Source organism: Gadus morhua, chromosome 4 (assembly GCF_902167405.1).
Source record: "Gadus morhua chromosome 4, gadMor3.0, whole genome shotgun sequence".
Taxonomy (NCBI): domain Eukaryota; kingdom Metazoa; phylum Chordata; class Actinopteri; order Gadiformes; family Gadidae; genus Gadus; species Gadus morhua.
This window is the reverse complement of record NC_044051.1, coordinates 19353509-19368338: the sequence shown is the minus strand read 5'-3', so window position 1 is coordinate 19368338 and position 14830 is coordinate 19353509. Positions and strand designations below refer to the sequence as shown.

Below are 14830 nucleotides of genomic sequence, written 5' to 3'. Positions count from 1 at the left end.
TCTGTCTTTTGGAACTCATTGACCCTCTGAAGTCGTATTTAGTTCTTACATAATTTCAGTATCTCCTGGAGAGTCAACAAATGCAAAAACCCTTTCGGTTCGAACATTTTATTAGGAAATGTCACAAAACACAAGCCTGCACTACTAAATACACAAGTATAAAAGTAACGATAATTTAAATAGATAAATATAGATGTAAAAGGTTGCCTAAACTTGACCTCTTTGCTAAAGCGTCTATTCCGACCCTTGTCCTGTGATTGTCTCATTCACATGTCACAGGGATTGTGTAATTGCATAAATATATCTTGGTGCAGCTACAATTGCAAAATGTTGCGTTGACACGTTGGAAGGGTAGTTTTAGGATCCCTGTTTATCTGATTGTTAATCTTATCTTATCAGTGATGTAAATCCAATATAGCCTTTGAATACTATTACTTTTTAGAAAGTCAAACTCAGAACATTGGTATCATAATTTCATAATATAATTGAACATATGTCATCAGTACAACTGCAAGTACATTTTGAGTCACTGATAATTGTAAACATCACAGATGACTTATGAGGTGTTTGGTAGTTTTCTTGCCATTCTTTTTACACAACCACACATATATGGGTGTAAAATGTATTTCAAATGCGTTTTTGTGTCATGAAGGTTGTAGTGTCAGTTCTTCAATGTCACCATCGTTCCCTGCTAGTTTTCATTGCAGGAACCTAAAGAGAAGTTAAAAATATTTAAATGTTATAATGCTCTATACAGTATTAACCAACCATAATCGTAATAATAGCATAATTCATAAGCATATACTGAATATATATACATAAAATATCTCTACAGTAGCAATATAAAATAGCAATTACAATTACAATATGGACGTATCCCAGACATGTTTAATCAAATTCTTAGACTTTTCTAACTTGTTCAGCTGTTTGGAATGATCTGGATCTGGGTTTAGATCTGGGACTACGACTGTGGCCTAGATCTTGGTCTAGGACTATGACCCGGGTCTAGATCTGGATCTAGGACTATGACCCGGTTCTAGATCTGGCTCTAGGACTATGACCCGGGTTTAGATCTGGTCTGAAGACCACTTACAGGTGCCGAGGCGCTCCTCCAAGAAGCCAATTTGCTCGCTGAGAGACTCGATGCGGTCCAGCTGCCTGAAGGAGTGTGTCAGCAGGGTGGTCCGGTCCGGGGGGCCCTCGTCGAGGGACAGGGGGAACAGGCTCTGGAAGGGGGTGAGGACCAACTGCAACTTCTGGATGTGTGGGAGAGAAAGAAAGCGAGAGAGAAAATATATTCAGTGTAATATTACAATTGCACTCTGCGATACTGTGTGTGTGTGGGGGTATTTTACATTTTTCGTTTGTGTGCTTGGAAATATGGTAAATTAATGCATATTGTTTAAATTGCATAGTTTGTGTGTGTGTGTGTGTGTGTGTGTGTGTGTGTGTGTGTGTGTGTGTGTGTGTGTGTGTGTGTGTGTGAGCACATGGTTGTGGGCAAATCCTTTACCTTCTCTAGCATCTCCACTCTATTCTTAAGGCTCTGCACTTCCTCTGTTGTGTTCTCCGCCAGCTCAAACTTTCCACCTGCACACACACACACACACACATAAACACACACACAAAAAAAAAAAAACACCATTAGCCCTCTCTACCAGAGCAGACAGCTGGAATCAGCTCACCGGTCAAACAGCAGCGATCAATAGGATCATTCATCTTATGCAGCTCACAAGCCCATGAGGGTTGAGAGCGTTCTGACCGCAGCGCGGGTCATAAATGATCCGCACCCCCGGCGGGGGGTGTCGGAGCACTGACACGCAGCCAGGCGGGGAGTGATGAGCCGTAGAGAGGCCAGCAGGGAGAGTAAAGGTAGTGATGGATGCTGTTGTCGGCCCCAGTAGAGGAAGCGAGAGCTGTGACCGGTCGACGTGCCAGGATGCTATAAATAGACACCCACCGGTACATCACGGTGTGTCAGGACCCCCTGGGTGGTGGGGTGTTGGGGGGGCATCGCTCAGAGCAGACGAAAAAGACGGACCCCACGGTGGCAACAAAAAGAGTGCTTGTGTTGCTTGGCCTCAACCCCCTGGGCACACCCCTACGTCTGGGGGGGGGGGCAGAACCACGCCCGCTAGGGGTCTCTGGTTCATGCATAGTGAGTCGGAGAAAACCTCAAAAGTGAGGGAAATTTGTCCCAGATGTGGGGCGTTATCGAGTCGAGCAGGAGTTGGGAAACAGGATGGGAGTAAGGGGGGGGGGGGGGGGGGGGGGTTGGCGATGACCCCCTGCAGACGTGGATGATGGCGACTCAGAATGGAATGAGGAGTCGCTGCCAAGAAGCAGAATCACAAAAAAATATAAGAAAAGAAAGCGCCAAGGAAACCAATAAACAATAACGTTTCGCAAACTGAAATAGAAGCCTATCAGCTTCTCCAGAAATGCTGTGTGCTGTTAGGGAATGTTTTCTCTGTGATTTCCGCCAACATTTTATTTATGCATATGAACGCTTGATGCAGTATGGAAACATGCTGAAGAAGGTTGTGGGAAAAAATGGACAGATAACTTTCCTCGCATTCATCAAGTTGTTTGTGTGTGTGTGTCTGTGTGTTTTTGCGTGTGTGTGTGTGTGTGTTTCTGATTGTGTGTATTAATATATGTGTGCTTATGTGTGTTTGTGTTTTTTCTGATTATTCATATTAATGTGTGTGTGTGTGTGTGTCTGTGCGCGTATGTTTCTGATTGAGGGTGTTACGCAAGTTTCAACCACCTCATCAATCAATATCATGTAACCATCATGTCGCAGACCCATCATGTTGTGTCAAACTCCACAGAAAGTTGAGAGAAACAGCAGACGAAACACGTTTGGAAACACATTTACGAATGAAGATGGATTGCTTGTTCTTCGCACATGTACATAAGAGACTGTCCCTATTATATTATTAGCCATATGAAGAGAACGTCTCCCACAAGCATCTCCATCCACTTAGATCCAGTTCTCCAATAGCAGCAGAATGAGACCGGAGGGGTTTACAGTGGAATGTCATCGGAATGGCTACCCGAGTTGTGTTGTTTTGTTGCTAGGATACAGCAAAACACAGACGTATACTAGACTCCCTTTGTGTCTAAATAAAGGGGTGATGGGGTACCAGAATGAGTTAAAGTTAGAAGTCATTGACCAAGGCAAGGCTGTTTTACAGGAATGGGGGGATAAGGTTTAGAATGGAGCGTTTTGAAAGCGAGGAATGCTTTTTAACTACCAAGTATATCTTTATTTTATTGTATTTATTAGTATTGTTTTTTATTCAGTTAGCTACTGTTTCAAATCAATTGCCCCTCCGAGATCAATAAAGTTACTACTACTTCTGCTCCTACTACCACTACCAATACTAATAAGACCACCATTACTACTACCACGATTACTGCTGCTACTACTCCTACTACCACGACCACTGCTAATCCTACCAATACTACTGCTTCTACTACTACTAAAACTCCCACCCTCCACCCCACGAGGTGGGGTGGAGGGTGGGCCATGGGGGGGTCTCCCCAGGCGGTGGGGTGGAGGGTGGGGTGATGGGTGGTCCGTTGTCGCTGCCAGTCTCAGTGCATTATTACTCACGGTACGAGTTGAGTGTGGCATAGCGCGTACCAAAAGTAATAATGGACCGCGAAGCTGGCTCAGTTTGCTTTCTCCTGTTCCCAACCACCTCCACCACCACCACCGCAATGAGCCGAACTAGCTAGCAGAGCAGAACTTTGACAACGCCTTTACATCTACGTTCACACACAAAACATGATAAGAACTCTGGGTGTGTTTATGTGTGTGTGTGTGTGTGTGTGTGTGTGTGTGTGTGTGTGTGTGTGTGTGTGTGTGTGTGCGTGTGCGTGTGCGTGTGTGTGTGTGTGTGTGTGTGTGTGTGTGTGTGTGTGTGTGTGCGTGTGTGCGTGTGTGTGTGTGTGTGCACGGGGGGAGGGTTTACCTGACTCCTCAGAAGGGGGAGGGTGATCGCTGAGTGCGGTCCGGGTGGGAGAGGCGGTGGTGGTAGTTGTGGGGGCGGCGGGGGTAGGGGGCGACGGGAGGCTTTGGCAGGTGTGGCCATCGCCCCCCAGCGTGAAGCCGCGTCGGCACGCGCAGCGAAAGCTCCCTGCTGTGTTCACACACGCCTGGGGGCAGGGGGGCTGCTGGGAGCACTCGTCCACGTCTGGAGGTCAGAGAGGGGGACACAGTGTTTACAACGTGGGACTGTGTTGTCGTGGGATACGGATGTAGGGGCTGAAGGAGAAGGCTGACGAAGCCAAGGCGCCATCCTGCCCAGTTTATAGCCATGGGACATTTACTCTATGGGCGTATGTGTTTGTCAGGGTCTAAACTGCTACTTGTGTATTGTAAGAGGGAAGGAACCATATATATATATATAGATATAGATATCTATAAGTAAGAAAATATATATGTTCAGGTATTTAGCCAATCAGCTAGCAAAGTTATGGTTAAATCGATAAAAAGTTTGTAAATGTGTTTGGTTTTACACAGCATTTTTAGCTTTAATTTAACTGTTTGTTTTGTTTGTTTTGTTTCAAACACTGTGTGTGTGACACACTAATACTACTGCTACTAGACTGTGTACTTGTGCGTGCGTGTGTGTGTGTTTCCGTGTGTCCGTGCGTGCCTGCCTGCCTGTATTTGTGTCTGTGTGTGCGTTTGTATGTGTGTGCGTGTATGTGTGTATGTCTGTGTGTTAACTACCTGTAAGGCACCTGTGTCCCGTCCAGCCTGGAGGACACGCACAGCGGTCCGGTCTAGTGCAGCTGCCCCCGTTCACACAGCCCTGCTCACACACTGCTGGGAGAGAGCAGGCAGAGTGTGAAGCACCAGCAGCAGAAGCAGTACAGTAGAGTCTGAGACAAATGTATTGAAGACCACTATGAAGTCATTCAGGAGGAGCCTTTATCTGTACAGTGAAAACAGATCCAGGACTAACACCATCCAGTCATTTAGGGGCCGAAACAGGGCATGGAGGATCAGGTCAGGGTTAGGCTTCCTGCTCAAGGATGCAGACATTGGGGATCGAACCCAGAACCCTTTGACCCCAGCCACACCACTAGCCTCTACCCTAACTTTATATAACTCATCCAACTCTGTCAACTGTTTTTTACATTACTCACACATTTACCGCAGTGTTGGGTTCAACCAATAATTGCACTGACGTCAATCAGTTGGCTTTAAACGTACAAATAACACTATTTATCTGACGCAAATTCACAAGTCTCCACAGCTAAACCGTTTTCAATGATCTCTCTTTACCTCGGTTGCAGTTGTGAGAGTGGAACCGTTGCCAGCCGGGACAGCAGTCTGGGTAGGAGGAGCGGTGGGTGGAGCGATGGGTGGAGGGGTGGGGGGAGGAAGCTGCCATTCTGCTCACCTGGCGGTACGCCACCCGGTACACCGTCCTGATGGAGCAACAGGACAGAGGTACTGGTCAGGTGGGGGCTCACCTTGTTCCTTAAGGACCTCATGGGGGGGGGGCCGGAGACGTGCCTCTAAAACATTCACCCACTCACTTTTCATCTTTCTCTCCATGGGTCGCTGAGAGCAGGCTCTCGCTGACAACCATGCAGAGAGTATACAGAATCACACGATAAACACAGTAAAAATACAAAGCATGAAACAAGGGCAGTCAACTCAACTCAACGCCACCGCAGTGTTGGGTGAAGCAGTTGGTGACTGAGAATTTAAACTGACCAATGGATGTGACTGTAGTGAGTTTTAAAGTGCATTTAGTATTTTCCATGCGTCGGGCGTCACAGAAGCTGAAAGCAGACTTCCTCTGTTCGGTGCAAACTCTGGGGGGGGGGGGGGGGGGGGTGAAGTGTGAGCCAATCATCGGAGCGAGTTTGATGAGTTCCGAAGTCCTGTCCAATAATAATATAACATAAGTCCTTCCATAAACAGACCATGTTAGTGAAACTGGTGAAATAGTTTTTAGGAATTTGTAGTATGATCAGAGCAATGCTTGATCATTTAAGTGAAGGGATGAAGGGGGGGGGGGGGGGGGGGGGTCTACATGCCGATATTCTGCTTGGAGAGAGAGAGAGAGAGAGAGAGAGAGACAGAATGACAGAGAGAGCAAGACAAAAACAGAGCCAGATAGAGAGAGATAGAGAAAGATAGAGAGAGACTTTTGGCAGAGACAGACGTCAAATCAGAGTAAGAGCAGAAACCTGTGTGGGATTCAGAGGAGGGAGACTGCTAGGATGGGAACGAGATCAAAACGGAGATAACGGAGGGAGGGAATTCGGGGGGGGGGGGGGGGGGGGGGGTGGTGGAGAAAGCAGTAGAAGTGGACTGTGTGTGTGGGTGGGTATGGAGATGCTGGCCAATATAAACACTACTTGGTCTCTGTGGGCACTGTGGCCGCTTATTTCCCATAGTTAAAAGAAAACCACTCCACATTCACAACCCCCCAAAATACACTGTGAGGCACCCTGACCCGGTTTGTGGTGTGAGATACAGATTGACCCAGAGTAGATAGACCATAGGGGGATGCTGCCCCATGCTAAGTATGATTTGAAACGCCCTATTATTCATGTTCACATCCTAACCATAGGAACGCTAAGAACCTAGAGATATCGCCCCCCGCTATTTACCGGCCGTACTTTGGTTGGCTTCCATATGCAAATTAGATGTCATTCACTTAAGGTAGTGGCCGATGTTTATCTGCACTGTCGAAAGACCCCCTCCATTAAATCTATCATGTCATTTTTTTGGAAAAATATATATATTTGTATCCCTGGCGCAAAAAACGATTAAACTAACAAAAGCAATGGTGTCGGTATCAGCTATCAACCAAACTGTTATTTTAATCATTGGTTTTGAGCCAGAATTTCACAATCTGTGAATCCTAACCCTCTCCCTGACCAGATAGTACAGATAAATTAAGATAAGATGAGATGTACTTTATTAATCCTGAGGGGGGCCTTCAACCCCCTGGTGAAGTGATGTATTTTGCACTCTGTGTGTCGTGTTTGGTTTGTCTCTGACGAAGGCGTATAGACGGACAGTGCGGACACAGACAGGCAGCTCCCACCAGCGCCCTCAAAGCGATGGCGGTCGTGTAGGAGTGTTGAGCGTGAGTGTGCGGCAGCGGGTGTCTCTTTGCGGCGGGTCTTTACTTGTACGTGCTGCAGACCCGTTGGCCTGGACACAGCGTGATGTAAGGCTTGTGCACGGGCTGGATGTGGGATTCGGTTGCCATGACGACGCGTTGAGGAACGTCTCGGCCGCACACCCTCCTCCTGCGATACGAAAAAAATACAATAAAACGGGAAAGTCAGAACATCAGAGACCGGGATCATGTATCTGAGGTGAACTCATCAGACGTGTGAGTTAATTACATGAGTATATTGCAATGCCGTTCTTGATGAACGGACGGATGATTGATGGTTGTTGACAGGGGTGAGATGATGGATGTGATTATGAGTCAAATAACTGTTTCTGTTACCCATGGTGAGCGAACAGCTGCTGGGCGGCCGTCACTTGGAGGAGGAACAGGGAGCAGGAGAGAACCAGGGTACAAGGGGACATTTCTTCCCGCCTTTCCCCTTCTACTCCGTTCTCCTTCTCAGACGCGCTCTCGCTCGTTCTTCAGCGCCAGTTCTCTCTCTCTCTCTCGTCCCGGAGACGAGGCGCCGACGACGCTGGTCGAGAGGCGGTGTCTTGCTTCCTCACACACAGACGTTGCGTTGTCGAGGGTGACCAGCTACCTGCGGGGAGCAGGGACACAGGGAGATGAGTTGGTGGCTCGGGCAGAACCGCGGTGTTAGGTTCGGTCTGTGAAGGGTCTGGTATGCGGGCATTGAGGTTTAGTTTTAAAGTTGGTTAAAGACAACACCTTGCCCAGCATGATGTAGCTCTGGAGTAAACACAGGCAGGTACTAAACCTCTCACATAGAACCAGCTTTATGGCAAAAGGAAATGTGTTTTGAAGTGTGTGTGTATGTGTTTGTCTGCATTAGTCCATGAATGTGTGTTTCTACGTGCATGTCTGTGTGAGTGTGTGTGTTTGTGTGTGCATGTCTGTGTGTGTGTGTGTGTGTGTGTGTGTGTGTGTGTGTGTGTGTGTGTGTGTGTGTGTGTGTGTGTGTGTGTGTGTGCGTGCTTGCAAGTCTGTGTGTGTGTGTACGTGCCTGCATGTCTGTGTGTGTGTGCTTGTACGTATGTATGTGTGAGTGTGTGTGTGTGTGTGTGTGTGTGTGTGTCTGTGTGTGTGTGTGTGTGTTTGTGTGTGTGTGTGTGTGTGTGTGTGTGTGTGTGTGTGTGTGCGTCTGCGTGTGTTTGTGCATGCATGTATGTGTGTGTGTGTGTGAGTGCGTTCAGGTCTGTGTATGTGTGTGTGTGTGTGTGTGTGTGTGTGTGTGTGTGTGTGTGTGTGTGTGTGTGTGTGTGCGTCAGTACATGCATGTATGTGTGCAGCTCTTTATTACCTGTGTGGTTAATGTATAAAGAGGATGACAGAGCCACATCGGCTAAAACCTCTTCGTTCATAAACTTCAAGAAATATCTAGCATCTACTCTGCATGGTTCAGAGGGCTCATGGCAATGTGTTTATCACTTAGCAGTTAGCACACCCGCTGCGACTACTCAGACCAGCCTGGGACTACCTTCCACCGGGACCCCCCCCCCCCCCCCCCCCCCCCCCCCCAGGTGATGGAGGGCCGCTGTGGGAGCGAGGTGCGGGAGAGCGCTCGCTAAGTGTGGACGTGATGCTAAGCCTGAGTTGACAGCTTGTTTTTTTTGCTAACCCTCTGATCTCCTGATGGCCCGCTGCCCAGAGACGAGACACACGCACGCACAGACACACACACACACACACACACACACACACACACACACACACACACACACACACACACACACACACACACACACAAACACCGCCGTCTAGCCTGTATTCGTTCACACATCACCACGACGCGACGCCAGTTTGTGCTCTGCAGGGGGCTGTGTGTGTGTGTGTGTGTGTGTGTGTGTGTGTGTGTGTGTGTGTGTGTGTGTGTGTGTGTGTGTGTGTGTGTGTGTGTGTGTGTGTGTGTGTGTGTGTGTGTGTGTGTGTGTGTGTGTGCGTGTGTGTGTGTGTGCGTGCTTTCAGAATGGAGCATTCTCTGGTAAATGGAAACATGGCATTTTCCCAGACCTCTAACAACAGCAACCCAATTACAACAGATTCCCGGGACATGCAGGAAGCGAATTAAAGTGGTTGGAAAGGTTACTATCGTCGATATTTCATAAATCATTCATAATAATTGTAATACTATTGATTCTGTGCTATCAAACACACTGCATGACCGTTCGATCTGAGAATGAATGTGTTCTTCAATGCCAGTTACCGAAGTTAGATTCCTTTACTTGAATTTTACCCATTGAGTTGAAGCCCTGGTGAACAACATAGTGCGTTTATTCGAAAAAATACAACCTCTGCTTCACTTAACCAATGAATTACGTTAACCAAAAGGGGGCACTGTTTTACAGCTGTTTTAATGAATCAGCTTCTCAAGTTTTCAATGTATGCGCCTGCTTAACTCTCTCTCTCTCTCTCTCTCTCTCTCTCTCTCTCTCTCTCTCTCTCTCTCTCTCTCCCTCTCTCTCGCTCTCTCTCTCGCTATCTCTCCTGCTCTCTTTTTCCCCTACCTCGCTCACTCAATTACTTTATCTTTCCCTCCTGACACACACACACATACACGCACGCATGCACGCACGCACACACGCACGCACACACGCACGCACACACACACACACACACACACACACACACACACACACACACACACACACACACACACACACACACACACACACAAACACACACACAAGCACACAGGGACGCATAATAAGCTAGACACTGTGATTGGAAATTTATGAACGCATGAATGACAAAATAAACGTTAACAAGACATAAAACTGCACATTCTTGAGTAAAAATTATGTTCCATATCAAGTTAATATTTGCCCCATTGAATACATTCCACCACTGCATGCCAGACGGTAAACAATGCGCGGTCGTTTTACATACTTTACAAATAACCTGCACGATGCAACGACATACAATCACCTTCTATAAAGATCTCCTCCCCACGTTGTATTCCTACAGTGTGTAGAACTCTCGGGTAGATCCGAATGTGTATAACCCCCCAAAAAACGTCCTCAGATGTGAGTCCCGTTATATTCCATATCCATCATCCTCCGCGCTCTCTCTCTTTGTGATTCTGGGCAATACAGCCGTGGGGGCCCCAGGTCTGGTGTGAGACTCCCTGCACACACTGGTCTGTCCCGGAGCGGGGGGGGACGGGGGACGGGGGGGGGGCCCTCCCCCTCGTTCAGATGGATCCCCCGCAGCAGACGGCGGCGGGACGGGGAACTCTTGCGTGACGTATTACAGTTCTTCGTTAAGACTCCCCTCTAACAACTCGCGGGGAATTGAACCGTGCACCCCTACCACCCCCTCCCACCCTCCCACCGCGCACTCCGTTCCTGGATAGCTGGGAAGTTGCGTTTCCAAATTTTCGGCTGTAAGCATCCACGAACAGAATCTGTTTTAGCTTTAAAATGCGTACCAAATCGGATGCCAGTGGAATTTTTTTTTTTTACTTCAGGTTTAGTTGTTGAACGTTTAAAACAAATGTTCTGAAGTTAGATTTGAGGATACGCCTTTTGTGTCAGTGGTTGATAATGGTGTAATTGGTTTATTAATTAGAAAACACACTGGTAATCAGTTCAAGTTCAAGTAACTTGAAAATAAACTTTATCAGAACTTCCAAGAGATAAAACCAAGTGTGAGTTAGATTAATTCGTTGTTCAACCAAAGTGAAACCACGTAGCCTACTCAAAATAAAAAACTACCCAAAGCGAGGAGCGAGCCTATTTCAAGAGGACCGTTGGATTTAGTAAAAAGAAAAAATTAAAATTAAAATTAAAGCGGCGCAGGACAGTATCTTACCCTCGATGTATGAGGTCATCAGGTGTGTGAGTGCGCGCGGGCTTGGCGGAGGCCCTGGGGCCCGGCTCCGAGCGCTGCAAGGACCGAGGACGGGACTCTTCCATTGTACTGGAGGATGGTCACTGCGTTTTCATTCGATAAAGATATCAAAAACCCTCTGCGGTTAGTAATCGGTGCTCCTTGCGTGCTGACCGGCGAGAAATGCAATGTCTTTGGGCGTTTTTCACTTGCTTTTTATGCTGCGTTTCCTGTGGAACGCAGGAATTAGATGGACAATCCCAAACCCGGATTTCCTGTGAGTGTTTTGCGCTGATAAAACCCAGCTCCTGCACAAACACTCTCCATCCTGCTTAAACTGCTTTGCAAATCTGATGTTGAAGAATTTTCTTGTCTTCTTCATTGTAGTGCAGACATTTTTCAGGAGGGCACATGTTGTGAAGTTGATGTATTCAGGACGTGGCCTTGTGTATTCTGTACTGAATGTACAGATAGACAGGATTCTTGTTGTAATATTACTGAAGGATAACGACCCAGCCCCACCCTAAGACAGACAGTGTGAACATTAGGGTTGAGGTTCGTCCATATGGGATGAAATGCAACAAAAAAACAACATTCATACAGGGACCATTTTAACAAATTGCAGTGTGCAAAATTTGCAAAATAGAGTGCAATTTGCTTCTTAAGCCTTTAGAGCGAATTGATTATACTTTGGCTGCCGTTTGAATGTTGTCCTCAATACAAATGTGTTTCTGTTTGTCCCAAAGAAACAAACGCTTCCCTTGGCTGTCCTCTGTTCTCCTGCTCTCCCTCCAACTCCTACCACCATAAGGTGGTATAAAGGCTGAAGGAGATAAGCTGAGCATGGTACAGCCAGACAGACGTGTGTGCGTCTTCATAGGACCTGTCTCTCAATGTGTTCCTTTTTGCTGAGAAATTGCTTTCTAGCTGTTGTGGAACTAAAAAACGACGTGTGGGCCTTCATAAACTGAAACTAAGGATTAGTTTCATTTCATAAAGTTTCTATCCTCTCAGTGTCAGGGTTAGGTAAGACAGGGTAAGACAGTGGCTAGATCTCTCATACTGTTACGGCAAAAACAACACCAGCACAGACCAAACAATGCTTATTTTTAGGGGTCAGTTGTTCCTGGTCTGTTCACTTCGGCTGAAATAAATGAACAATATTTGAGCTACAAAAAGAGCCGGCCTGCACACCAGTGGAACAGGTGGAAAACAAATATCGTGATTCCACTCTGATCAACCTTGAGGTTTAGTTTGCAGTGATGTCACCCACAGGTTGGCCTCTGCAACCTAATAAGTAACTTTTACAGCCCCTTAGCTCTGTCTCTGCATTAAGACCCTCTGTTGTCACTGCTCAACACAGGGTCCTGTGGGCTGGAGCACAATATAACTTTTATTTTATTAACTCGCATCCGGGTCATAATGTTTACTGCAGGCCTTGTTTGTTTGTGTTTGTGTGTGTGTACGATTGTGTGTGTGTGTGTGTGTGTGTGTGTGTGTGTGTGTGTGTGTGTGTGTGTGTGTGTGTGTGTGTGTGTGTGTGTGTGTGTGTGTGTGTGTGTGTGTGTGTAGGATTGTGTGTGTACAATTGTGTGTGTGCGTGTGTGTGTGTGTGTGTGTGTGTGTGTGTGTGTGTGTGTATGTGTTTGTGCATTTGCATGTGTTTGTGTCAGTGGGTGTGCGTTTGAGGGTTTGAAATGTGTATGTGTATGAGTGAGTGATGTGTGTGTGTGTGCTTGAATGTGTGTGTGTCGGTGTCCATGTGTGTATGCAATTGCATGTGTTTGTGTCTGCAGGTGTGCGTTTGATTGTTGAAATGTGTATGTGTATAAGTGAGTCAATGTGTGTGTCATGTCGGTGCATGTCGTTGAGTGTGTGTGTGTGTTTGTATGTATGAGTGATTGTCTGTGTGTGCATGTTCGTTTTAGCTTTGTTAGTGAGTGTGTGTGTGTGTGTGTGTTTGTGTGTGTGTGTGTGTGTGTGTGTGTGTGTGTGTGTGTGTGTGTGTGTGTGTGTGTGTGTGTGTGTGTGTGTGTGTGTGTGTGTGTGTGTGTGTGTGTGTGTGTGTGTGTGTGCGTGTGTGTGTGTGTGTGTGTTCGAGTCTGTGCGTGTAGATGTGTGTATCTGCGTGTCTATGTGTGTGTGAGAAACCATCTAGAGAAGCAAACTCGATGGGTGGACAGAGACTGAGGGAACAGAACCGGGCACCGGGCCTCTCCACTCGACCAGCTTCACTCTCCATTCTCTGAGAGCAGGCCCCTCCCTCTCAGCCCTGTTGTGGAGTCTCTGTTCCAGATTTGGCCTTCCCTGAAAAAAAGAAAAGAACTGAAGCGCAGCGCCACTTCCTGTGTGAGAGGAAGAGGGAAATGGCTGGGGGAGAGAGATTCTGGAGCCTTCTCCCCTGAAACAATACAGAGCTCACCGGCACAGGAAGGGGAACTACGTCAACGACGCCCGTGACAGATCCTGCCAGAGGACAGACGGTGTGACCGTGGAAGTGGCAGAAGGGCAGGGCAGCCAGATTTGCAGCACCAGAAACCCCTTTCTCTCCCCCCCCTCCTCCTCCTGCACCAGAATCAGAATAGACTCCCCCGTGGTCGGCTGGACGTGTGGGATAGCCACCGAGAAAAGACTGAATTAAAGTAATTGAAAATGCAGTTGAAGAGGGCGTGTGAATTAGAGAGGACTTGAGGCCCAAGGAGAGGTGGCATTTATATATTATTGTTTCCCAGAAACAACAAGCTGAAGGGAAGTGGAAGGTGTGGACGTGTGTGTGTGCATGTGTGTGTGTGTGTGTGTGTGTGTGTGTGTGTGTGTGTGTGTGTGTGTGTGTGTGTGTGTGTGTGTGTGTGTGCGCGTGTTTTGTGTGTGTGAGTGTGTGTGTGTGTGTTTGTGTGTGAGTGTGTGTGTGTGTGTGTGTGTGTTCGTGTTTGTGTGTGTGTGTGTGTGTGTGTGTGTGTGTGTGTGTGTGTGTGTGTGTGTGTGTGTGTGTGTGTGTTTTTGTGTGAGGGAAAGAGTTTGAGGAACAGAGAAAGACCATGAGATTTGAAGACATAAATGTGAAATGTTTTCACATCGTAATCAATGTAAGCCGCCTTAACGTGGAAAAATTTAGAAAAAAGATATCCCGATTTTATATTTTCATTTAAAACTAGTTTTTTTTATGCTTGTGTTGAATTGTGCTGATTCAAACCCGAAGCGCATCCTATCTCTCCGCCCGGATGGTGTTCATGCTAACCCTTGAAACAGGATATCCTGTGGGCCAAGGCCACCAGTACCCTACCTATGGGAGGCCACTCCACAACTCTCTCAACCCAGGCCTGGCCGCCCTGCTCGCAACACGCCAACCACCCCAGGCCTCCTGGGTCCTAATCCCCGCAGAAAAAATGAAACATTCAAGTGAATTGACTCAAGGCAGAAGAAAACAAAACTCCAACTGGAACTGACAGTAACATTTGTGAAAGCATGAACATAATACAGGATTTTTATTAAAACAATATTTGGGGTGCAGGCGCAAATTGTAGATATTCATCAAAAATTGTCTGTCAACAGCTCCGAGCGAAGTAGGATATTATTTGTGTCCCAGCCAAGTCACTGTGCCAGAAACATACGAGAGAGACACTTTTTGATTTATTCCCCATGGTCATTCATTTTACCGCAGTAATCAAATTCTCCTGAGACAAGGCCAATAACGTTTGAAAGCATCGGCTGTGTTGACTTTCTGTCCAATCTCTCCCAGGTGATATTTGAGCAGGTCTTGAGAGAGAGCATGAGAGAGAGAGAGAGAGAGAGAGAGAGAGAGAGAGAGAGAGAGAGAG

The 14830-nt window shown here is 47.1% G+C and overlaps 1 protein-coding gene across 3 annotated transcripts; it reads right to left on the bottom strand.

Annotated features, from left to right (window-relative positions):
* Nucleotides 1–92: 92 nt before the first annotated feature.
* Nucleotides 93–11208, bottom strand: egfl7 (EGF-like-domain, multiple 7). 3 transcript variants are annotated; one of them, XM_030354037.1, is made up of 9 exons: nt 10995–11208; nt 7503–7764; nt 7174–7296; nt 5306–5451; nt 4748–4843; nt 3984–4205; nt 1514–1590; nt 1094–1256; nt 93–711 (listed from the first exon to the last, which is right to left on the bottom strand). In XM_030354037.1, the coding sequence occupies exons 2-9, from the start codon at nt 7583–7585 to the stop codon at nt 692–694; spliced, it is 930 nt and encodes a 309-aa protein (XP_030209897.1). In that variant the 5' UTR covers nt 7586–7764; nt 10995–11208; the 3' UTR covers nt 93–691. The 3 variants fall into 3 exon arrangements, with proteins under 3 accessions (XP_030209897.1, XP_030209899.1, XP_030209898.1); XM_030354039.1 differs by having other exon boundaries at nt 4748–4840; XM_030354038.1 differs by lacking the exon at nt 10995–11208 and adding an exon at nt 10110–10340.
* Nucleotides 11209–14830: the final 3622 nt, after the last annotated feature.

Excerpts from the sequence above, each read along its gene's own strand:
- egfl7 (XM_030354037.1), bottom strand. The coding sequence starts at position 7,585 with ATGTCCCCTTGTACCCTGGTTCTCTCCTGCTCCCTGTTCCTCCTCCAA. Across the intron at positions 7,297-7,502 it reads CAGCTGTTCGCTCACCATGG|GAGGAGGGTGTGCGGCCGAG; the intron begins GTAACAGAAACA and ends TTCGTATCGCAG. Across the intron at positions 1,591-3,983 it reads TCCCCCTTCTGAGGAGTCAG|GTGGAAAGTTTGAGCTGGCG; the intron begins GTAAACCCTCCC and ends GTGTGTGTGCAG.